Consider the following 24,955-nt stretch of genomic DNA (forward strand, 5'->3'; position numbering starts at 1 on the left):
CCCCGTCTGTGCTCCGTAACCTGATTGGTATCGTGGTCTTGTTCTGGCATGGCACCTGCTGCGCTCTGACCCTTTCCTCTCCCTTAGGGTCAAGGTCCCGCTCTCTGGTGCCTGGTCTCTGAAATTGCGGTTACTGACATGGTGCCTGCGTTTCTGGCTCCAGGCTTTCGCCGCCCGAGTCCTCCGCCGTTAGTGATCTGGTCCGTCTGTTGAGTCACCCTATGTTTTTCTTGGGCTTTGCTTAATCCCTGGCACTCAGGAGAGAGTCACGAAGAGGAATTTTTTTTTTCAAAAGGAGCCTCGTTTATTGATGGCTGATCCCCAGAACTTGTTATTTCCATGCCTCCTTTGGGTATTCCCTCAGTTTGTGGTATATTTTCTTTCCCCTCTGCCTTCTGTTATCTCTTTTCAGAAAGCAAGCAGTTCAGATAATCATTTATTCTTTTTTAATTTTTCAATTACAACGGACTTCAATATTATATTAGTTTCAGGTGTACAGCATAGTGGTTAGACATTTAACTTGTGCAGTGATCCACCTGATAAATCTAGTATCCACCTGGCCCCATGCATAGTTATTACAATATTATTGACTATATTTCCTATGCTGTACTTTTCAGCCTTGTGACCATTTTGTAATTGCCAGTTTGTACTTCTTAATACTTCCAACTTTTTCACCCAGCCCCCATCTGGCAACCATCAGTCTGTTCTCTGCATTTGTGAGTCTGTTTCTGTTTTATTTGTTCATTTATTTTGTTCAGAGTCCACATAGAAGTGAAATCATATGGTATTTGTCTTTATCTGATTTATTTCACTTAGCATAATACCCTCTAGGTCCATCCATATGTACGTCGTGAGTTGTAAGATTTCATTTTTTTATGGCCAAGTAATATTCCATTGTATATATGCATCACATCTTCTTTGTCACATCGTCTATTGATGGACACCTTGCTCGCTTCCTTATATTGACAATTGTAAATAATGCTGCAGTGAACATGGGAGTACAGATATCTTTTCAGGTTAGTGGTTTGGGTTTCTTTAGGTAACTACCCAGAAGTAGAATTGCTGGGTCATAAGGTGGTTCTATTTTGGTTTTTCTGAGGAAACTATATTGCTTTCCACAGTGGCTGCACCAATTTGCATTTCCACCAACAGTGCACAGTGGTTTCTTTTCTTCATGTCCTCGTCAACACTTGTTTGTTGATTTATTGATAATAGCCACTCTGACTGGTGTCAGGTGATATCTCATTGTGGCTTTAATTTGAATTTCTCTGATGATTAGTGAGGTTGAGCATCTTTACATATGTCTATTGGTTGTCTATCTGTATGTCTTTATGGGAAAACGGCCCATTTTTTAATTGGATTTTTGGGGGTTAAGTTGTATGAGTTCTTTATATAGTTTGGATGTTAACCCCTTATCAGATGTGTCAGTGGCAAATATCTTGTTCCATTTGGTAGGTTGTCTTTTTCATTTTGTTTATATAATTTATTTAATCATGTATTCTTAAATAGCATTGTCAAGACATCTCTGGCACTCCAGGCCAATTTTTAAAAAAGATGGCTCTATCCGATTTGACTTTTCCTTTATAAAGAACAAAAATTATCTATATCTAAAATGCTTTAGTTGCAGACATTATGTGTCTAAATGACAGCCTGAAATCTCCTTTCTTAGCTTATAATTCAGGGAGAACTAAGAAAATTCTAGAAATAAGCTGGATTTCCTAGAGAAGCACAGAGTGTTTCCTTCTCTCTAAACAAGTCCATGATTTAGACCACTGGCTCAAGGAGACGAGAAAAAGATGACGTCTGTCCATTGTGGAAATAAAAGAAGACCAGCAAAGGAGAAAAGTAGAGGCTGGTATTCAGAGCCCTCAATAGCAAGAAGGCCTGCCACCATCTCTTGCGTTTTGGCAGAGACTTGAAGGCAGGCAGAGGAGAGAGGAAGCTGTGTTGTAGGCAAAAGGAAGGTTCCAGGTGTGCTGATTGGAGGCTGTGGGCCTGGGGAAGCAGGAAGCAGCTGATTAGAGCCTCCTGTGTGGTTGGATGAGGAACGTGTCTGGCTTTTTCTGGTTGGTCCTAAGTTGGAAGCAGAGACAAAATTAGGGAAGCCGTCAGTTACTAATCAATTGTGACCACTTTGACCAATTGTTACAGAAGCGATGTTTAGCTTCCTGAGTCATTATTGGAGACAGTCACCTGCCATCCTGGACTGGTTATTGCCTTTGGCTTCCTGAGTAGGTTGTTACAGGTTCTGGGTCAGAGTCCAATTTCTCCCTATGGCCTGGCCACGTGTGTTTGTAGATTCACTCTCTCACCAGGCACCACGTTCTCTCAGGCTGTTAGAAGCAGTCTAAGTTTTATGTAGAATTCTGTGTTTCCCAGCATTATCTTCCCCTTATCTGAGAAGGGGATAAGTGATGGTCTAAAATGTTTGATGTGCAAAACTAGTCATGGGGCTCTGTCCACAGAAAATCCTACTCACTGTCTCAGGAAATCCTGGTGGCTGAAAGCACAAAATAAAACTGACAGAAAATGGTAAATTCCAGTTTTTAGGAGGCTCCGTGGAGAGGTGGGGTTGGGGGCAAGGGTGGGCAGTGGCGGGAGCTCATTTGTTGCTTTGGTTCGGCTCCCCCAGCTCCCAGCAGCTACCCTCACGTCCCCGAGTGGGGCTTCTGCACCAGGAGGGTGCTGGGCTGCCCAACCGTGTGGACTTGAGCTTGATGTGCCTCAGAAGGTAGGTGTTGTGCCAGGAAACAGATGCAGTACTCTATTATTATTTTTGGTGTTTGATGATTTTCAGTACAGGCTTCATGTTTTTTCTCGGTAAAGAAGTATAGCTCAAATTTGGGTAGATAAAAGTAGATAGTTTTAGGAGGATCATTACAAATGGGGACGTCTTTTGGCCCAGGCAAGTCTATTTGGCGTCCCCCTAGGTGAAGGCACAGTGAGACCTGGGGTGGGGAAAACAGCTCACCTGAGTGCAAGATTCATTCCCAACCCCTTTTGTGCTCCTTCGCTTTACTAGTGACTTGTGACCACTTGGCCAAGGCACTCAGTGAGCTGCATTTGGTGCAATAAGCACCTAATGTGAAGTTGGAAGAACCAAGTTCAAGTTCAGTGACCTCACATAGGATCTCCAGAACTTTGTGACCTTGGGCTGCTCACTTTCTGGGTCTCAGTTTCTTCAACTGGAAACCAAGGACAACTCTGAGAAGACCCTCTTCCTGGATTGTTGCAAAGACTAAATGAGATAATTTATATAACAACAGCCCTGTAATCCATAAAATCAGGCCTTCAAATAACGGCCTCAGTAAATGATCCCAGTTACTATGAAGTGGGTGTGGGGTAAATATTTAAACTCAGAAGCTGAGGATAAAGTTAGAAACGACAGGGCGAGCAAAACTAGCTTCGGCTTCAGCGTATGCCTAGAGGTTTTTAGTTGTGTTATTTATAGAATAAAATATTTTGACAGTGGCTTTAAAAAACCCTGAGGGAATGCCCAGGTGCACACCCCTTGCTGTGAGACTGTAGACACCTGTGGAGCGCAGTGGCAAAGGCAGGACATCCATCCCTGTAGCAATCCTCCCGTGGCACTTAGGAAAGGGCCCATCAGAGTGATGGAGATTGGGGTCACTGGGTTACTGATGGGACTCTTCTGGGATCAGCGTTTATGCCTTTCTGAATTTCCATCTTAGAGCTCTTGGCTGGTTTCAGTGATCAGTGTGATTTACATCATGAGCTTGGAACTGAGGCCAAAATGCATATGAAATATTAACCGATGGCAGGATAGCATTTTGTCATGGCTTGCTTTGTGACATTAACTAGCTTTTTGAGACTTTGACTCATTCTGCATGTATAACATTTCCACGTCTGTCACTAGGCATTTTCCCAAGCCATGTTCCGTAGGCTCCAGGAAGGGACCCAGGATTTAATGAATGATCTCTCATGTGTGGTTAAGGGCCCTCAGCCCCAGGGCTTCCAAGGAGCCGTCGGCGGGCCTGAGGATGTGTCTCCAGCCAACCTTCTGTACAGGCACTCGCTGTCTGGGGTTCCTTCCTGTTTGTTTTGAGAGGTCTTTTCTGTCTGAACTATTCTCAGGAGGACGTTGCGCACTGTGGCGTATTGTGCCTGGTGTCTTGGGGGGCACAGTTGGTGCCCACCCCACTATTTTGTTAAATCTCACACTCGAAAATGGGTCCAACAGTAAGGCTGAGGCTTCCTGAGCCCCAGTTGAGGAAGGACATGGGAAGGCCAGACTGATGCCCCTGTCTGCCCTGCCAGAGGCTGTCCACCTTGGGGGCTGGTCCTCCACAGGACCCCAGAGAGCAGGGCGGGTCACGCCATTGGGGGCTACACCCCCAGCAGCCTTTACTTGGTCATTTTTCAGGATAGAAGTCACAGATCCGGGACACATTTTCATTGTATTTCTATTGTAACACAAAGCCTGTGGCAATCCTATCTGTCCTCCTCGTCAGGATTTTGTTTGTCCTCAGTGGGTCCAGATCCTCCAGCTGGGCCTTGAGGTCTCTAACGTTTGGATCCACTTCTTGTCAGCATGGTCTCCACCTTGGTCACGCGCTGCCTACCCTCCACTGAAGACAGGGCTCTTGGCTCTGTAACCAGCTTCTCCGTGTTCTTCTGGAAACCTGCCTCCATCTCCCCTTCTGGAACAATCTCTCTTCTCTGAGCTCTCCTAGTGAACATTTGCCTATTTCATGTCATTCTCCCCTCCCCTTTATTTAATGGGAACCTCCTGGGAAGTAGGGCTTTGCCTTGTGCTTTCCTGTATTTTCCCACGATGTGATAGACAATAAATAGTCTCAAAAGACATGTATGTAATCACAGAATGGGAACTGAGGTCATCAGGGGCAGAAGTGATATGTGCTGGGTGTTCGGAGTGCCTTTAAAGTGGGAAAACATTTGTAACCTTTCCCATATTTGTATCAGATTGAACTGTTCCTATTAAACAACAATAATACTAATGAAGAAGTAAACAACACAGTTTAGTACTTAAGAGGAGTTTTGTTTGAGTTGGAAACTTGCCCTGTACTTTATTACTATGTAAGCTTCTGCAAGATATTTAGTTCTCTAGATTTCAGCTTTCTCGGCTGTAGAGATAACAACATGTATTTCAGTGAACATAAAACTCACCCCTATTATTTTACATACGTCTCTGAAAAAAAGTTGCTACCGATTAAACAATGATACAATGCTTTCTGTGGCTTAAACTTTATACTTATGCAAATAGTTCTTTGAGATGTAGTTAGGCTTTTAAAAAACCACATGTCACTCTTTCTAAAGGAAAATATTAAGAAAACAAATGGGTTCAAGTTTTCCTAAAATGCCTTCATGTTCAGGGTGAGTTCTGAAACATGTTTTGAAACCGAGTCATTGCGGCCCCTGCTTCTGCACGTGACGGGCCTTCGTATCAGTGAAGCTGTTGGTGATGCCAGTTGTTCTTCCTCCAAGAATGAACTGCTCTTTTCTGTGGGCTTTTCTGCCAAGGCCCTAACCCTGTTCTTCAGGTTTGAAATGCTTGTGTTTTCCCGATCCTACAAGTCCATGCCCACAGAAGGGTTTCAGCAGTTCCCAGGACTGAGATGGCCCTTGAATGATGTGTGCGGGTGGTCAGCCAGGCCACCAGGAATGACAGTCATGTAATGATAAGTTCGTCTGGACTAACCCCTGGCTAACAGTGATTGTAAGACACATCCCTGGATCAGAGATATTAACATGTTAAAAAAGAAAAAAAAAAGCTCATCTCTGAATAGATAATATAAGGCACTACATCCCTCCCAGGGTCCTGGTGAGATTTAAAGGAGAAAAGCTTTGTAGCTCTTATTGTGATTGTAGTTATAATAAACTCCCATGGAGCACTCCTTGATGTGATGTATTAATTTTTCCTATAAATATTTCAATTTTTCACAGTATATGGTGTGAGGTGAAAGTAGGTTTACTGTTGTAAATACACAAAACATTTTATTCTTATATTATTATTTATTAATTATTGTATCATTTTCCATATAAACAACTATAAACCTACTTTTGCGCAACCCTGTGTTTGCCCCTTTTTGTGGAGGGATGATTTACATTCAGCAGAACGCACAGGTCTGGAGTGTGTAGTTCTATGAATTTTGACACCTGTGTTATCAGCAGGCTTATCAAGATGTTTTCATAACCCCAGAAACATCATCCTGTGCTCATTCCCAGGCGTCACTCCATTGGGGCTCCACCCACAACGGCCCTCACTTGGTCATTTTTCAGGATAGAAATCACAAATCCGGGAAACATTTTCTTTGTATTTTCATTATAATGCAAAGCTTGTGGAAGTCACAAGCCCCAGGCAGCCCTGTTCTGATAGCTTTTCCCAGGGATTAGTTTTGCCTGTTCTAGAACTTATATCAATGAAATCATGTGGTGTGCACTCTTCTGTGTCTTTTTGTTTTGGAGATAGCTCCACGTCACCGCGTGTCTGAAGAGCTGCTGCCTTTTCTCGCTGAGCGCTCTTCCGCTGTGTGGCCATCTCACTGTGGCCATGTTCTCGTGGTGTTGGACATGCAGGCTGCTCCCAGTCCGGGGCCACCAGGAGTCAAGCCACTGTGAGCATCCGAGCACGTTTTTTAATTACATTTTCGTTTCTCATAGGTATATACCAAGACGTGAGATTGATGGGTTCAAGGACGGGTGTGTGTTTGACTTCATGAGAAGCCGGTCGTACCATTTTACACTCCTGCTGTGACTGAGAGTCCTGTGTGTTCCACATCCTTGCCCGTCTAGCGAGTGTGAGCCATTTGAATGGTTTTGTAGTGGACTCTCTATAGCTTTAACTAGCGTTTTTCTGGTGACCCCTGATCACTGACACTTTTTCATGTGCTCATCAGCCATTTGTATATCTCACTTTGTAGAGTGCCTGGGAAGTCATTTCTCCGTTGTTCGGCAGGGTCACTTGTGTTTTAATTATTGAGTTGTAGGAGTCAAGTCCTTTGTCAGACATATGTATTGTGGATGTTTTCTCCCACTCGGAGGTTTGCCTGTTCGTTTTCTTAATGGTATTTTTTTTGATGAATAGAGGTTTTTAAATTTTGATGAAGTCCATTTATCCATTTTTCTTTTATAGTTAGTATTTTCTGCGTCCTATCCAAATTTTTTGCCTACTCCCAAGTCAGAGGGAGATTCTCCTATATTTTCTTCTAGAAGCTTTATAGTTTTTGCTTCTACAGTTAGGTCTGTGATTCATCTGTAATTAAATTTTATGTATGATTTGAGGGGTGGGTCAAGGGTAAGGTTTTCCGCGTTTAGGTAGCTCATGTCCTAGTATCATTTGTCGAAAGTGCTCTCTTTTCCTCATTGACTTGCTTTGGCACTTTGGTTGAAAATCGATCACCTGGGTGAGTGTGGTCTACATCGGGACTGTCTGTTCTCTCCCGTTGACCTGGTTGTCTGTTTATCTCTATGACAGTGCCATTCTGTGCTGACATACTGTAGCTTTAGTGTTAGTTTAAATTCAAAGAATCTATGTCCTCTAACTTTGTTCTACCTTTTAAGAATTATTTGGGTCTAACTAGGTGCTTGCACTTTCTCTTATATTTTAGAATAAGCTTGTCAATTTCTACAAAAGACCCATGTGAGATTTTGATTAGAATTTTATTGAATCAATAGATCAATTTGAGGAAAATGGAAATCTGAATAATATTTAATTTTCCAATGTATGCATATATAATATATCTTTCTAATTACTTGTTTGCTTTAATTTCTTTTGAGTTTTAAAAATGGTATTCTGTGTAGACATCTTACACACGTGTCTTTAACTTTTATCCCTATTTATTTTGACTTTTAAAATATTTCATACATGGTACGTAAACAAATTCATCGTCTAATTGTTTGCTGCTGATATTTAGAAATACAATTATTTTTGTATATTGACTTTGTATCCTGCAACTTTGTCAAATATTTTGCTCAGTGCTTTACAGGATTTCATGTTTATTCTTGCAGCCACTTATGAAGCAGGTGCAATCATATTTTATAAGACATTTGCCTGGAAATTACATATGATACATTCTTTGCTCAAGGTCATCAGTGTGTCATTCAGAGTAACAGTGGGACTAAGATTTGAATTCAGGTATCGCCTGCCTACAAGGCCCAAGTCCCTTTCCACCTGACAATAATATTTCACTTCTTTGACATTTGAACGTTTGAGTGTCCTGCTACCCTGTGGCTTCCCTGGGTTTCACTGGGACACTGTTGTGTCATCATGTTTCACGACGGTGCGAGTTGGCCAATGGAACCCTTAGAACAGACATAACAAGAATAAGGTGATAAAGAGACTAGTGTTTCTGGCTTAAGGAGGATGGTCAGTGTCTTTTCAGCTTGCCCCACAGAAGAACGTCCGTGCAGTTGGATGTAGCTGCAAAGTCCATCCCCTTTACCAGTACATGTTAGTGTTGTTGAACCTTCCACATGTGAGGATGCCATCAATTTTTCCCTCCTTCTCTCCACAACGTGCTGCAGGCAACCATTTTGGCACGGCTAAGGAGCTCACAGAGGAGATCCGAGCGTTGGCCTCCGAGAGGGAAGGGCTGGAGGGGCTCCTCCACAAGCTGTCGGTGCTGAGCTCCAGGAACGTCAGGAAGCTGGGGAGTGTTCGCGAAGATTACAGCCGGCTGCAAAGGGACCTGGACCGTGGGAAGACAGCCCACGGTAAGAAGTCACGAGTGTCGCCGGGTGATGTATTTATGAGATTTATTGTGTGGTGTGGCCAGGCAGGTCGCTCTGGGCTTCACGTGGACGTCACTGTGCAGGCCGCCTGGAGCATACCACCCTTCTTCTGGACGGTTTTTATTTGGCAGGAACATTGGCAAATGGGGTAGAATTTCTTGGCAGCTTTTGTTTTGCATCAATGTGACGTCCTTTGTCCTTTCTCTTTCTGTCTCCTTCCCCCTCCTCTCCCTGGATTTGCTAATGGCCTCGTGATTATTTGGAGCAATCTTTCCCTTGGCACAGGTCTTGAGAATTTTCTCTGTTTGACAGTTATCTTCCTTTTGTTCCTTGGCTCTGTTTTTTGGCTTGAACAGCCCCGGACGAAAGCAGGCTGATGCTGAGAGAACTGAGAAAGACCGTGAAGTGGCTCTTCTCTGTGGGAGCTTTTCTGGGAGCTTCTTTCCCCGGAGGAATGATGTAGGAGGCGCCAGAACTGCCTCAGCCAAATTAGCTGCCTGTTGGGGAGCTTGTGTTCTCCTGTTCTTTTCTCGTTGTTAAGAGTAACTGAGGTCACCGTGAAGTTTGCTCCCCGAGGGATAGTCTTGGAAACTGCCAGTTCAGTCGAAATGGATTAAGTTAAAAACTTACTTCTTAAAAATAATAAAGAATTTATGATGATTCAGTTTCTGATATGCTGAATGAAATCATAAGAAGCAAATCCAGATTTAAAATATATTAGATGCTGGAAACCTGTTTCATTACCAGTAAAACGAGAAGACTAATATCCATCATAGAGTTTGATCAAGTGGTATAGATTAAATGAGGTAACTTATAAAGGGTGTGTATGTGTGGGTGGGTGTACCCTCTCATTTCCCTGGGAACTCCAGGTTTCAGGAGGGCAGAGGTAACATATAGCATATCATGGTCCCTACAGAAATATTGTTTACCAGGAAAATGAAAGACACATATACTAATAATGATTATATTTACAAAGTATGCTTATTGCAGAAGAAGTAAGAAAAGACCAGAGATATTAGGTAGCTAGATTTGAAATCAGCTAGCGGAAATTAGGTGTGTCATTAGAATGTGAATAACTTTCGTCTGAAAGGCTTACTAAATTTTATAGAGGTTTCTCCCCAGAGTTAGGATGTTCATTGTTACCTTGTATTTTAGCGATGGACACCCCTAAGTTGGCTAAACTCAGAGCTTCTTTTTTTTTTTCACTGCCTACCCCCAGCCTTCTTTTTTATGTAATGAGAGACTATACACTTGAACTTGATATATAACTATAGTACTGAGGAATAGCAGCATACTCTCCCAAGATGTAACCGTGTGGATTAAGTTGCAATAGGACTTGGCATTGTATATTTTAAATACATTTTTGCTACTGACTTTTAAAACTTGGATAAGCAATGAAAACTATTAAATTTCACATATTCTCACCATACAAGTTTTGGCACCAAATGAGGAATCTACTATATCTAAGAATAAAGAAGATGAGAACTGATTTAGGCAAATTTAGTACAGCAATATTTTCATTTGAACAGCGGAGCTCTTGAAAACCATTAATATCTCTTTTTTCAAAAGGAGCTGTAGAGTATTGTTTGAATCTCATCATTGTCACTTCGCTAAGTATTTTGGAAATGATGAATAAAACATAAACAAATGGAATGAGAGATTGTTAGCGTGGCTGCTCTAAATTGCAGATGGCTCATTACTGTCGAGAAGGCATTCTGGGTGCTGTGCTCAGATTCTGCTGGGTCAGCTACCCTTTCCCCACGCTTTCGCCTGAAGCAAATTTTTAAGCAGTCTGAGGGGACTTGGCTGGGGGCGAACCAAATGGATAACCTTGGGTTGATGAGGGTGTGGGGGACAAATAAATAAATAAATAAGTAAATAATGAATTGCTTCGTAAGGTAAAGCTTTTATCTATTGAAATGCAGTAAAACTAGGCCAAAGTCCACTTGCTGGTCTTTGTTGGGGTTTGAGAGTTAAACATTCTGAGGGAGTTCTCAAGTTTAAATGTAGAGCAAATACAAAGGAATAGTAGATGCAGGCAATTTGTGTACCATGAACTGACTCTTTTGATTCTTAGACAAAACATTTTGAAATAAGACTCTTCAGGCCATGAGCTCTGTATAGTAGGGCTTAATTTTGCTTTCCAGCAATGGTGGCAGAATGCAGCTTGAAGGAGAAAAAGGCAATTCTGGGGCGGATGAGCAACTCCAGAAAAGTCAGGGCACAAGACTCTTCTATCTTGTTCGTCTCTGCCGCTCAGCATGTAACGTTTGGGCCAAGATGGCTGACCCCGTGTCCTGGGTGCCCAAGCCCAGCCAGGGGCTTTGTTTCCATAGCAGAAGGGGCGGTTGCAGTCTTAGGGATTTTGCAGCGTAATCTGGGTGTCAAGGGAGCAGCCTTAGTGACGGGAAGTGCACGTGGTGACTCATCACAGATGGACTTGCCTCTGGGTCACTGACAGTATGTTATGTCTTGTGTCTCTAGCTAGACTGTTAGTCTACTGAGGTCGGAGCGCTGTTCTTATGTTTCATTGATACCGTTGTGGCATCCGTCATTTACTGCATCTTTAGAAACAGTAAATATGCCGTAAGTATTTGTTTACTGGGGCCAGATATTCTTTTATTTTTAATTACAGACCCACCCCTTAGATATTCTTTTTCAGATATGTCAACAGTGTGTTTTCGAATTTAATGAGTGCAGCAATAAATTTGATAGTCTTCCTTGGAAGATGCTTGGGTCATCTGAGGTGACATTCACATTGGGGTGTCAGCAGGCAAAACAGTCTGATAAAGGGGACTGAAATAGGTCAAAGAGCTCATGGGCAAAGGGACAGAGAACATCACTGGATCCTTGACTTCTGCCACAGCGATACGCGTCTCCATGAAGCTGGGAGAAAGGGTTGTGCTTTGATCCCGATCAGCTGTTCTGGAGACTTCAGGAGGACATATTTGAGTCTGAGCAGTTTTAAGTGCAATGAAATCAAATGAAAAGCTAAATCTATCTTTCAACCCCTGAATGCTTATGAAAATTAACAGTAAATCTTTAATTATTGTGGATTTCAACATTTTTTTTTTTTAAGGGAGGGTGAGATGAAAAAAGTCAGGAACTTTTTTAGTTTGCTACATCTGCTTTGCAGAAAAAAGACAGTCATGAGATTTAACTGCTTTTCCCATCTCTTGCTGGTCATCTGTATTGTACTTTATTAATGTCATTGATTTCGCACTGTAACTCAGATATAAAGGAAGCAGACGTCAAGGGGAGAGATTTAATCACAGAATAATCAGGGCTAGAATTTTAAATAGGACACATTAGCATGTTAATGCGTTTTCCCACTTTCTGCCTGCTGCCCTCCTAGAAAAAGACTATGGGTGCAGCTCAAAAACTGGGCTGGGTCTGTGGCCCGGTGAGCTGTCAGGAACCCAGCAGAAGATGCTTAAAAAACAGTAAGGGACTGTCAGTGCAAATATCAAATGACAGGATTTCGCTTTTTCTGGGAGTGGTAGCTGGCTGTGTCCAGCTTGAACTCATTTGCCTTCCAGTGAGTGAGGAGGAAGTGGCAGGCGGTTCAGGAGTAATCGAGTTGGAGAGGAGTCAGCTTGTAAATTATGGTTTAGGGCTAGCAGCTCTTGCTTTAGATTAGAAAGGCCCTGTGTGCACACTGACACAATCCTGCTCTTATTTTTGGATGACTGCATAATTTTTGAGCTTGAAATAGCCAATGAAAGTAAGGATGTCCTCCAGTGAGGTATGAGTGTCTTTAGCTCTGAATTCCACGGGTGAAACTTCTTTCAGAAGTCACCTCACAACTAGGAAAAAAAGGCTTTCAGTTCAGAGGTCTTGTGTGTTACAAGTTTTATGTATTTAGTCAGTAATTCTCTTTCCACGTTTATCAGATGTATTGAAAAGTGATTTCCAATAAAATTATACCAGAAGAATAAAATCTGTGTGTCTTTTTTGTGGATGGAAGAAATAGAGAACTGGAAAAAAATACACACACACACAACACACATATATACACACACAGGTTTATATATGCATAAAAGATATAAGCAACAAAGTTAACAAATAAAATTTAAAAGTTGATACAGAAGAAAATGCTAATGACAAATGTAAACTGTGCTGGTTGAGAATATGATGTAATAATGAGCTTCCCTGAGGCCAGAATAAGAAAGGCAGTGGAAGTATTGTCTGTCCTCCTCGAAAGCTGAGGGCACAGGGTTTTCAGGAATGTGGAGTGGTATTAAACTTTTAGACAATTTTTTTTGAGGACGCAGTGGAAGTTTCCCATAAATAGATTTATAACAAATGTGAATGTGTTTTTCCTGTGTCTGTTACCAGCTGTTTCTGGGGAAAAAGTTAGGCGAGGCCTTCAAAGAAAAGGTTCATGATGGATAGACTGACTGAAACACAAATTTCAGATCTGTGGGTATGTACCTTATTTTCCACAAAAAAATCTAGTTTTTCATCAGATTAAAAAAAATCCTCACCCGAGGACATGCTTATTAATTTTAGAGACAGGGGAAGGGAGCAAGTGAGAGAGAGAGAGAGACGGAGAGAAACATCCATAGGTTGCCTCTCGTGGACCGAACCCGCAACCTAGGCACGTGCTCTGATCAAGAATTGAACTTGCGACCTTTCAGTTTGTGGGATGACACTCCAACAGGCCAGGGCCCAGCAGATTCTTGAAAGAGCCATTCGGAGTTTGCCCAGATTTGCAGAAGGTTATGTTAACATATCACACCATGGAAGTGAGTTGGTAAGAGCTCGGGCTAATTAGGTGTAAATATGGAATCTCCCAGTGGTCCGACATGATTCGAAGATGAGACTCTGAACCTGAAGGATGGCTCGAGGTCATATTCTGTAGACCTACCAATGTCGCTGTTTTCCTTTGAGCTTTGGTGAAGACCTGCATTTGGACACCGTGGCTCTCTGTGCCAGAAGGGTGACAGAGCTCTTGATGACTGAGGACCAAACTTTGTCTTAGAACCGGATGAGTGAGTGTTACTGTTCTGTCTGCGGGGGGAACGTAGACATTGTATGGGAAATATTGGTGCCTGCCTTTCTAAACTGGAAACCTTTGTGTATATTAAAAGAATAGATGTAATACCAATTTACAGAGGAAAACTTTTAAAAAATTTCAAAATCTTTTTTTTGGTCAGCAGAGCATTCACATCTCAGCCTTTCATCTTTGATTTATTATTTTATTAGGATCCCAGTTAAATACATATCTGCATTTTTTTGTTTCTCTCCATGATCTTCTGTTTCCGGTTGTATCCTTGTATCACTGTTAGTACGGCTATTTCTCTTCAGCCTCTTTTGCCTGTGAATTTCTAAGCCTGAAATTTGCAGTTAACTTCCTTCCTCTTTTTATTAAATAATTGTGACAGTTCTTTTGGGAAGCATCTCGACAACAGTGTACAAAACCTACATTAGGATGTGGGAGGCCTCAGTTCAGCTTCAGGTCTCCTGTTTGCTCATCTGTGTAGCACCTGGCACATGTGAAGTTTGACGAACACGTGATCTTTAGTAAGTCACTGAAGTTTCTCCGCTTCTCAGTTGCTGCATATGAGACTCAGAAGAGCCAAATCTCTCAAGTTTCTTTTTCATCCATCCATCCATCATTTCAGTAAGCATTTATTGAGCACTTACAGTGTGCCAGGCACCCTGCGAGGACTTCCTGGTCTAGAATTAACCAGACAGTCCCTGGGGCTACTGGGTCACCATGTCATCTAGTTCCTTCTAAGTTTGAATTCCCAAGATTCTGTCCAACTTTTTTCATTTTTTTCCTCACTCTCAGCTATTTTTTATCTCCTTCCCCTATTTTTATCCATGTAATTTTTTCAGAAGTCCTCACTGTGGTTACTTCCTTTTCTGTTTGCTTTCTGTGCTTCCTTAAGGACACTTCAGTCCCATAGCTGCCTGGTGGCAATGCAGTGAGGATTTGAATTAAATTTCATACCCAGTTGCTGTGGGCAGCTTTCGACAGGCTAATTGGGAGCAGGAATTTGATTCTCTGTAATAGGGAGTGTACGTGCAACTCTTTAAGTATTCGACGGTCTGCTTTGTAGATCATTCTTGCTAACTAGTGTCTATCTTAGTCTTTCTGCATTTCCTTTGGACTCTGGGCTTTGGATAGCATTGGTGTGTGTGCATGCTCACACTCACCCACACTTATCCACACACACTCACACACACCCATACACACCATCCTGGAGATTAAGCTGAGACTGGTGGCAGGTGGGCCTGCATGGTTTTTAGAGGACAGCCCACACGCCAAGGTCGGGTGTGAGGATTACTTGTTGCGTGGACTGTCCCACGTGTGGCTTAATGTTTCATACCCTGATCATTGGTTCTTGTGCGGTTCTTCCTCCTTTCCCTGTTTTTAAATGTTCCTGGGTGGGGGCAGTACCTTCTCCTTTAACAACTTCAGCATTATGTTCTCATTTGAAGATGTATCATTCTTATTGTGAATATTAGAAGTTAATTGGAATTAGTAGAATTTAATGCTTTTATCCATATTATCTTTTATATAGATCCGTATAGCTTTAAAATGGCATTATTTTAGAATTTCTTCTTCCTTTGCTCTTTACGGTATCTATTCAGCATGTATTTATTGGACTGCTCACTGTGTGCAGAGACCAGCTATAGCTATGATGGATTGAATGTGTTCTTTGAAAGGAAGGAATGATTCCTGGGTGCCTTCGCTTGCTCCTCAGTGACAGATGTTGATTCCTTTCCTTTCTGTTCTTAAGCCCTTCTCCAGCCCATGAAAAATCATTTCTTATTGATGGCGGTGTCCTAAAAGGAGAGGTTTTACTCATTTTTGAAATTTCTATGTACACTCTTTATATTGGATGCCTAAAATGATGATCTGCTACCTGAAGTTTTATTATTATAGCAGATGAATCCTTTAACTGGATAAGAGGTTCTAGGACCCCTATGATAATCACATGTTTGTTTTGTTAAAACTCAAATCCTTTACTGTTGAAAGGTGACCAAGAGGGACTTAGCATACTATAACAAATGAGAAAGAAATTGAACTATGGCAACTGAATTGGATATACATTTGTTAACTTTAAAGAATTTTTTGATATTTTTTCAAAGGCCTGTTGATAGTTCTGCTTCCTGTTCTAGATACAGCCATTAATAAGTAGATTGATACACTCTCTGGAGTTTCCAGTAAAGGATTACTACCAGCCCTGTTTGCCTATAAGAACTTACTAACATGTTGTCCTGTTGACTATGAGCAATTTGACTTGCAAAATGTGAGGGTTGGCTTTCTAAGCTTCTTTTGAGTCAATTTTTGAATTTTAAATAAAATACCATTTAAAATATTCTGTAATTCAAGGCTTTGAAGAATTAAGACAAGGTTTTTTTTTTATTGAGTTCAGTTTTGTGAGATTTTGCAGAATTTATTTTATTGATGTTAACTGACATCTTTATGCTGTCAGTTTTTTCAGTGATTAATTTTGTAAGAAATACCTTGTATTTCTGTTTGGCATGGCCATGAACGATGGCTTCCTGCCATTTTCGCTGTGGACTTCCTCTGCTTTGAAGCTGCCATGTGTTTAGCAACCCAAGAGAGCCACGATTTATTTGAGAGATCGTCATTTGTTGTTAATTTGATTTTTCAGGTTTTCTGAGCTCTTGTAAAGGAGAGAGAGCATAATGATAAATGTTTCTTGCTCTGACTGCTTTGGTGCCCTGGGGGCCCACTGTCCTTTTGTATCTGGGGATGACCATTCTGCCTTATCCATGTTTTTCCCCAGATTTTTCTAGTTGAGGAGGGTTAGATCACTGTAGAGTGGACAGTCCTAAGCCAGCGCACAGCAATTTAACATTTATAGCATGCTGAGCACAAGCCATCAAGAGTTGCTTCAAGATCTACTGATGACATCATTAAAAATTCATAAACTAGATATGCTTGTATTTCACATGCTCTCATAGTTGTGGGATATAATTTTATTTTTATTTTGACATTATATTTTCCAAAGTCTTTATAAGTCATTAATGACAGATTGGGTACTTTTTTTTTCAGATTTAATCATAGCCAAACTTGAATTCTCTTTTCTTTTGCCAAAAATGATGTTGAACTTTTGGTTATTTTAGCCTATTTTGAGCACCTCTCTTTTCCTATGTGTTACACTTCATGTGTCCCTAAATACTATATAGCTCTTCCCCAAGAAAGAATGAATGCAATTATTTTATGATTTCAGGGTGTACTTAATGAAAGGAAGTCTGGTCTTGCTCAGACAATGGGACTGAAGTCTTGAGCTTGCTTTTTACTCTGTCCCAGCACTTGACTTTGGTCCACACGTCCCAATTGTATTGGCAAGACAGATAATTACAACTTAGCAAATGTCTGTTTGCCCTTCACCCAACCCCATTTTTTCCCCAGAGACGGAGGAACGGTAGGGGCTGAATACAGAACTCCATTTCTGCCCGGAGAAGGTCACCAAACTCAAATTCCCCTGGGGTGTGGAATCCTGAGAATGTGTCAACGTTTGGAGGCGAAGTAAATTTTCCTGTAGGTTATACGAGAATCCTCTGAGGTTTAAGTTCATAAAATTCCTGAACTCACTTTCGTCGTTTCTTTTTCTGCCAATTTTTAGTTTATTCCACAAAGAAGATCATATCATTTATCACAAGAATAAACCCATTTTTAAAATCGAACAAAAAGTGTCCAGTAGACAACTTCCCTCACATAGCCCCAGGTTTCATTTTCCGTGTGCCTGGAGCCTGCGTGGATTTTTGCACACTTGAACTCAAGAGTGTAGACACAACTGTACCTCTTCGCTCTGCTCGTCGCCTGACGTGACAGTGACGAAAGCATTACATTAGTCAGTCCTCACAACTGTTGCTGTCCTCCCCATTCTACACACGCTGATACAGGCTCCATGAGCTGGGACAGTTGGGGGGGGACGTGAAGGGCTGGGATGTGACTCAGACCCGTCTGGCTCCAGGGCCACATTACTCCTCATTCACTTACGTTTCTCTGTGTTCTAATGTATTATTTACGATCTTTATGACCTTCCTAGAGTCAATAGACCATGATTTACGTAACTAGCCCCTTATTTTGATGTATTTAATGATCACATTATGTATGAATTCCTTTCTGAAAAAAAGGGCCAGATTGGAATTCCTGGGCCTAAGAGCACAATCATTTATATGGCTTGGTACATGTTGCAAATTGACTTTCAACAGGATTATACCAGTTTAATTGATACTACCAATACTGGGTATTATTTCCTATAAAATTATTAGTATAATAACAATAATAAAGTGGTATTTAATTTACGCCTCACTTTCGCATGTATTTGACTAATAGTGAGGTTGAACTTGCTACTTTATGGGCCTTTATAATTTTTTTCATTGTGTATTACCCATGTCCTTTTTTCATTTTGGGGGGGAAAATTGGATGGTTTCTTCATCTTTATATAATATGGTTATTATCTTTTGTTTCTATTTGCGTGTATGTGAAATTAACCCAATTATTCCGATTAATATTGGGCCGTGAAAAGGCTCTTTATAAGTAATGATAACATGCTGAAGTAGCAGTTCAGAATGAATTTTGAAACTTAAGACATTAGGGTTCATTGGGCTCATTGGGCCTGGCCTTTCCAAACACCCGTCACAGACAGAGGACTGCTGTAATTGGGACCGTAATAAACCAACCTGACAGTTTATAATAAATCTTGGAAGGTAATAATTTACATTTTCACCATCATTAAAATGCAGAGGCTGAGAGAGGTGTGCAGTTTCACAGCCATCGTCTTATGTTCTCTGCATGTTTCATACTTCATTGTCTCTGGCCTTTTAAAAAAATATTTCCAATTTTCCTCAATAGACCCATTAGAGAAACAGCTCCTACCCATGCCATGTTTTTCTTCCAAAGCCAGCTGCTGTTCCCGGGGTGGGAGGACAGTGCCTGTTGATGGCATATGGCCGCTGAAGCTGTAGCTTGGGCAGAGAGTGGAAGAACATGGGAGATAAAGGGTGTCCCTGTCCTGGAAGGCTGCCAGACCTGCGACCTTTTAAACTGTCATCAGCTCTTCGTGGACAGTGGTTGGGTTTGCGACAGCTCACTCCCCTTCTCTTCATGGACAGTGAGCAGCGTTGGGTATTAAGTCAAAGATCTCTTTCCACTGATTACATGTCCTCATGATAAATTACTAGGACTCAGGCTCTGTGAAAGCAACTCCCTGCCTTCTGGGTAGGAGACTCACCCACCAAGTCTTCCCGTGGCTTTTTGCTGCTCCCTCTCGGCTTCTGCATTCTCGTCTGGCTCCTTTCCTCCACCTTTGGAATGTCCCATACCCTTACCCACCCTTCACCTCCTCCCTGCATTCCTTCTTGGCTACATCCTGGCTGCTCCCTCTGACCCTCTGAGCTTCCCATGATCTCTGTGGGCCCTAGAGGAAGGATGTGAAGCAACCCTGGGAGCTCTAGGTCAAGACATCCTCTGGCCTGAGGCCCTCCGGACTCCCCCGTACAAACGTTCATGTCTCCTTGTACTCATGTTTATAGTCAATGTCTCTTTGTTCTTGCCCTGCCTGGGGTTTGGCTTGATACTGGGAGGACTATCATTATCTCTCCCTTAATGTCCCGTGATTATTTGTTCCACTTTGCCGTGTTTAATGAAATATTCAGCGGCGTCTCTGAAGAAGCCTGAAGACTATAAGTAAATGCCCTCTTTGGTATTGAAGGGGTTTTGTACAATATGAAATTTGGAGCACATTTTTCTCAGAAGCCCTGACATTAATATTCATCAGGAGCCCCAAAGTAGAAGCTATTATACTTTAGCATAATGAAGTTTACCATATGTTTCAAAGTCACTCGCAACCGTGGTTCTCACGATGGCAGTTAGAAAGGCCATCTCATCCTGCCAAGCTCTGTTAGGTATGGAAACCAGCCCACAGCTGCCAGTGTGAAGTGTATCAGGACACTTGCGTGCAAACACTGGGAAGACATGAGACTTCGGATCCCAAATGGCAGCTGCTTACGTCTGATCACCAAACACGGCACTTGCCTGTTGTTTGGCCTTAGGTGATAATAGGGAGTTAGAAACGGGAGCTTCTAAAGCAAATTCTCCTCTGCGTTCTCAATGACCAAATTATATGAGGTCTTTTTCCTTCCCTGAAGCGTGATGCGATGGGGTTCCTAAAACATTGGATAGAGAAATTTGACATCAAGACATAGTTTGTGATCTTTTTTCTGCCTTAGTTAACAAATTGATGGTCTGCATTCAGTATGGGAACTGCACTGTATTTAATTCTCTATGGATGGACTTGGATGAAGGGATGGGAAGAAGGTGAGGAGGGGCCATGAGTCAGCGTAATGGGGCTTCTTGTGGTGCTAGCAGTCAGTTCTGGGAACCTGAAGCATGATGTTGGGAGAGCGGTCATGGGAGGAAAATACTTCTTAATCTGGCTTGGGAACAGCAAATTAGGTTGCCAGAGCTGAGCTACTGATATTTTTCTGTGTATGAATACTTTTATTCCCCCCCCCTCCTTCCCTTTCCTTCCTTCCTTCCCCCTTTATTCTCTCTTTTAATCCCCAAGCTGTTTGTTCTGAATAATGAGAGGCTAAAAGTTCTTTATTCAAGGTTTCAGGATTTAGCAGCATTTATTAATGGGTAGAAAAGAGGGATAAGAAAGTGTTGGGTTCATCAGTGCTCACACATGGTCTCCATAGTTTTGAAATCCCTGACTTGGGAAAATAATGGGGAAGATTCTGTGGCCCATGAAACATCTGATTGTTACCATTTGCTGTTATTAAAAGCCTGGACTTAAAAAATTAATCTGTTGGAGACAGACTCATAGATGGAGAGCAGGATGACAGCTAGTGGGGATGGTGGGGGTGGAGGGATTGAGTAAAAAGGAAAAAGGACTCATGGACGTGGACAACTGTGTGGTGATGGATGGGGGGAGTATAAGGAGACTAAGTGGTAATGGAAAAAGATACAATAAAGATTAAATGAAAAAACATTAATCTGTTATTTCAACATGTGTTGGTGGCATGCAGACCCGGCGGGAGCTGCCTCTCCCTGGTCTTTTCTGGGTGTGAGCTGAGTGTGCCCCCCGCCCCCCAACCTCTGCAGGGATTTGTGTCAGATCTGTCAGAGGCAAAGAGTTAGTCCACATCCCTGAAGGTGCTTTCTTGGCTAATGAACTGATTTTCATTATTTTTACTATTGAAAATGGTCTTTCTTAATTGTCAATGATAGGAAGAGAGGAATAAAATATTTTAATAGCCCCGCTATACCAGTGGAGAGAAAAAGTTCACCATGCTTAGGTAAACAGGCAGAAAAGCCCAGTGCCCTTCAGTGGCTGGATGCGGTACATCCACACCATAGAGTACTACTCAGCAGTGAAAAGGAACAAGCTGTTCATACTCACACCAGCTTGGATGCATCTCAGATGCTTTATGTGGAGTCGAAGAAGCCAGACTCCAAGGCTTTCTCCTGTAGGAATGCAGTTAGGTGACACCCTGAAACGACAGACCCATAAGGACCAGGTTACAGGGCTGGAAAGGGTCTGGACATGAAAGGGCAGCACAAGGGAATTTTGCAGGGTGTTGGAATTGTTTTGTGTTCTATTCGTGGTGATGGTCACAAGAATCAATCCATTATAGGATAAAACCATGGAACTATACACCGAAAAACAACAAAACAAAAACCCAGTAAATTTTACTATATGTAAATGAAAAAAAGTTTTAAAAAGCTCTAAAATTTATAGCTTATTTATCACATGCATTACCTGCTTTATCTCAGTTAATCCTCCAACAGCCCTCTGCGGTCGATGTAACTATTTCTGTTGTTCTATTACCATTTAGTATTGTCATTACTGACTAGGCTGAGGGTTCAAGAGGTTGGACCCAAGGTCCCATAACTTCCAGAAGGCAGAGGCTGCCACCGGCCAGGTGTGTGTCACTCCTTAGGCCCCACCTTCTCCCAGCGTTTACACCCTCTTCTGCCCCTTGAGGAGTTGGGGGGGGGGGGGTAGCCACTTTCCTGGGCCTCCTGTCCAGGCTGAGCCCCAGTTATCCGCTGCCTGCTCAGTGTCTGTTGGTATGTCCCGCTGTTTTAAGTTCACAAATGAGCAAAAGTTTTAAGTGACTTTCTAAGTGTTTAATCTCAGAGAGGGAGATGGCTATTGAATATTCTATCCCTAAGTTCTTAACTGGCGCTATTGGCTAAGTTGCACATGGCTTCTTTCCAAGGAACTGCTACCTCTCTAGAGGGTTTTTATGATGATGCCAGAGAAAACCTCATTCACGTCACAGCTTTAACTTAGTCTCTTCAACACTGTTCAGGTGGTAACAACCCAAGGCAGCTCTGGGCTGAGCAGAGCTGTTAATTAACTAAAAGAGTCAGCCTTAGACCAGGGGTAGGAGATAACTCCTTAGAGAGAGAGAAGAAGAGCACATTGTTAAATAAAGAGAAACACTTATAAAGATGAGGGCATTTAATTCTTCCTGCATATTTTAGAGTAATTTTTAAAAAAATCTGTTTCCTTAACCTCTGTGACAGCATTTTGAGGTCATTAGTCTTCTTCACTGTCCCCTCCCTCAAGTCTGTGCTCTGCCTGTAGATCAGGGGATGGCAAAGGCTTGCTGAATCAGAACTCCGTTTCAGTGGGTACTGAATTGCAGAACTGATGGAATTTGTGACGGATGGTATTTCAAAGTATTGATATCATTCATCCCGTAGTCCTACATTCACAACACTTGTGTGCCAGCTCTTGTGCAGTGCTTTTAGAGATGCTCTATAAATTAGTCCTTATAAAATCCAATGAAGCATATACATGGCCACATGGCTCAGTAGGTTGGAGCATCATCTTGTGAACTGAAAGGCTGAGGTTTGATTCCCAGTCAGGGCATGTGCCTAGGTTGTGGGTTCAGCCCACAGTTGGGGCGCATATTAGAGGCAGCCGATTGATATTTTTCTCTCCCATTGATGTTTCTTCCCTTTCTCTTTCTCCCTCCCCCTGTCTCTAAAATCAGTGAGCCTGTCCTCGGGTTAAGGATGAAAAAACCCTTATCTTCCTTGCTGAAAGAGGAAATTGAGGCCAGCAGTGAGGAACGTTCTTGGTGTGCACGCTGGACAGAGTGAGAGCTGTGTGGTTGGACATGCGCACTTCCAGATGCGGATTGTGCTGCATTATGAAGCTGGACATACAGCGGGGTAGTCGTTTAATTTCTGTGGGCCCTGGTTTCTGCCTCATTTACTCACATAACCAGCGGTGGTGGATTCAGGTCTGGTGGGCCCTAAAGCTCGCGCAGTTGGAGGTAGACCTTAATTAAGAAAACATATATAAAATTATGAGTCAGAATTAGTTGTAGGGCTTGGATGGGGCCCATGAAGGTGAGGGGCCTAGAGGCTCAGATGTCCTTAGAGTTGTAAATCTGCCTTTGCTTTCATCTAGTTTCCTTGTGGCCCCCATGTGCCCAGCCCTCGAGATGGGGCAGTGCTGGGTGCTGCACCCAGAAAACAGAAGTGCTTTGATGGGGAAGCTCTGACAGGTTTCTGGAATAATGATATCTAACCTGTGACTTAGGGCGTGTGAGAGTTAAAATGGAGAAAAGTATGGAATGCTCATTTGAGGCAGAAGGAAAGCAATGCTTGGAGGTGAGAAAGAACTTGCTTCATGGATGGACTTATATGGCGTTCCTGCTGTTGCTTTTGAATGTGGCGGAGGAGCGGAGAGCTTACGTTCCAGAATCCTACAGGGCCACCATTTAAGGAGCTGGAAGTTATCATAAGAGTGAGACAGAGTAATTGAACAGATTTAAGCAGAAAGTGATTTGATCAGCTCTGCATTAAAAAAGCAAAGCAAAGAAAAATGGAAGAGACTCCGCTGAGTCTGGCTGTAGATTGCAGAGTGGATCTGGGCTGGGCATGATGGCCGTCCTCCTGCAGGGACACTAGGGGGGCTGTCGCAGGGTCCTGGAGAGACAGGAAGGCAACTTGCAATAGGACAGGGGTTGTGAGGACTGAGGGGAGTGGGTAGACTACAGAGATACTTAGCAGTTAGAACTCACCAGACTTCACATTGGATATTTAGAGATGGACATGGCAGAGTGATAACGAGGGAGGAGTTGACCTTGAAGGTCTTGTTCCTGGCCTGGCCCAGGGCTGGGTGGTATTCATCACAGCGGATTTCTGACAGATCTGGAGGCTGGAAGCCTGAGGTCAAGGTGTTGGCAGGGATGCTTCCTTCTGAGACCTGTCTCCCTGGCTTGCCAGTGCCTGGCTGGATGCCTCTGTGTCCTAATCTTTTCTTGGAAGGACACCACACCACTCATATGGGATTAGGGCCACCCCGATGACATTTTTTAACCTTAAATGACCTCTCTAAAGACCCTGTCTCTAAATATAGTCACATTCTGAGGTCTGGATGTTAGGACTTCAACACAGGAATGGGGGGCGGGGGCCACAATTCAGGCCATAACAGGTCACTTAATACTATATATTGTAATAAGAGAATTTAAATTCAGATCATTGCTTAACACTCTTTGGCGCTTCTTGTCACACACAGGAAATAACCCGAATCCTTACTGTGGCTGCTCAGCCCGTGCGGCCGGGTACTCCATGGCTGTTAGAGTGCACTTGCCCAGAGCCTGCCTTTGAGCTTATGTGCCTGGAGGCACCAGGCTAGTTCATACCTTCAGGGACTGTTCCCTCATCCTGAAATGGTTCTGCCTCCCTGTCACACCGGCTGTCATTTTGCTGTTCGGGTCTCAGGTTCAATCCTCCCCCTCCCAGAGGCCTTCCCGACCATCTCATGACACCTGTGTGGGTTCTCAGCTGAGCACTTATCACTGGCTTGTAGGGCCTCACTTACCTTGTTGCCCCTGGATTTATTTCCAGCACAGAAGCTGTCCCCAGCAGAGAGGGTCCCTCAGATGCTTGCTGAATGAATGAATAGCGTCAGATAAGTTAAGACAAACCTAACAAAGCTGGGCACAACCTGGGAGTTTCTGAAGCGCAAGGCTTTTTTCTCAGACGGGCCCCACCCTGGGGATAAACAGTACCCAGACCGGCCTTTCTGTAACCGTGATGGTTTTAACCAGCAGATGGTGTTTTTTTGCACACAGTTGTGACTTGGAGGTGGGCACCCGTGTCCCATTTCTCAAACCTTGTCCCTTACGTACAGTGCCTGGTGTGTTGGACCGAGTTTTGGGCAGCATTGATCTACAGTCACCAGACAGTATTGTGTGGGGTGGGAAGGAGTTGTTTTCG

The 24,955-nt window shown here is 42.8% G+C and overlaps 1 protein-coding gene across 2 annotated transcripts in view; it reads left to right on the forward strand.

The window, feature by feature from the left end:
• The window catches only part of DISC1 (DISC1 scaffold protein), a 247,429-nt gene that overhangs the window by 108,510 nt on the left and 113,964 nt on the right, over positions 1-24,955 (forward strand). The window contains exons 9-10 of one of the 2 annotated variants that reach the window (XM_090263359.1): positions 8,506-8,694; positions 9,069-9,372. In XM_090263359.1, coding sequence (XP_090119485.1) covers positions 8,506-8,694; positions 9,069-9,175 — 296 coding nt within the window. In that variant the 3' untranslated portion in view covers positions 9,176-9,372. Of the gene's footprint in view, positions 1-8,505; positions 8,695-9,068; positions 9,373-24,955 lie in introns of those variants that run through there. The other variant, XM_090263358.1, reaches the window with a different exon arrangement.

Source organism: Furipterus horrens, unplaced genomic scaffold, assembly GCF_987537825.1.
Source record: "Furipterus horrens unplaced genomic scaffold, mFurHor1.1.pri manual_scaffold_15, whole genome shotgun sequence".
Classification (NCBI taxonomy): domain Eukaryota; kingdom Metazoa; phylum Chordata; class Mammalia; order Chiroptera; family Furipteridae; genus Furipterus; species Furipterus horrens.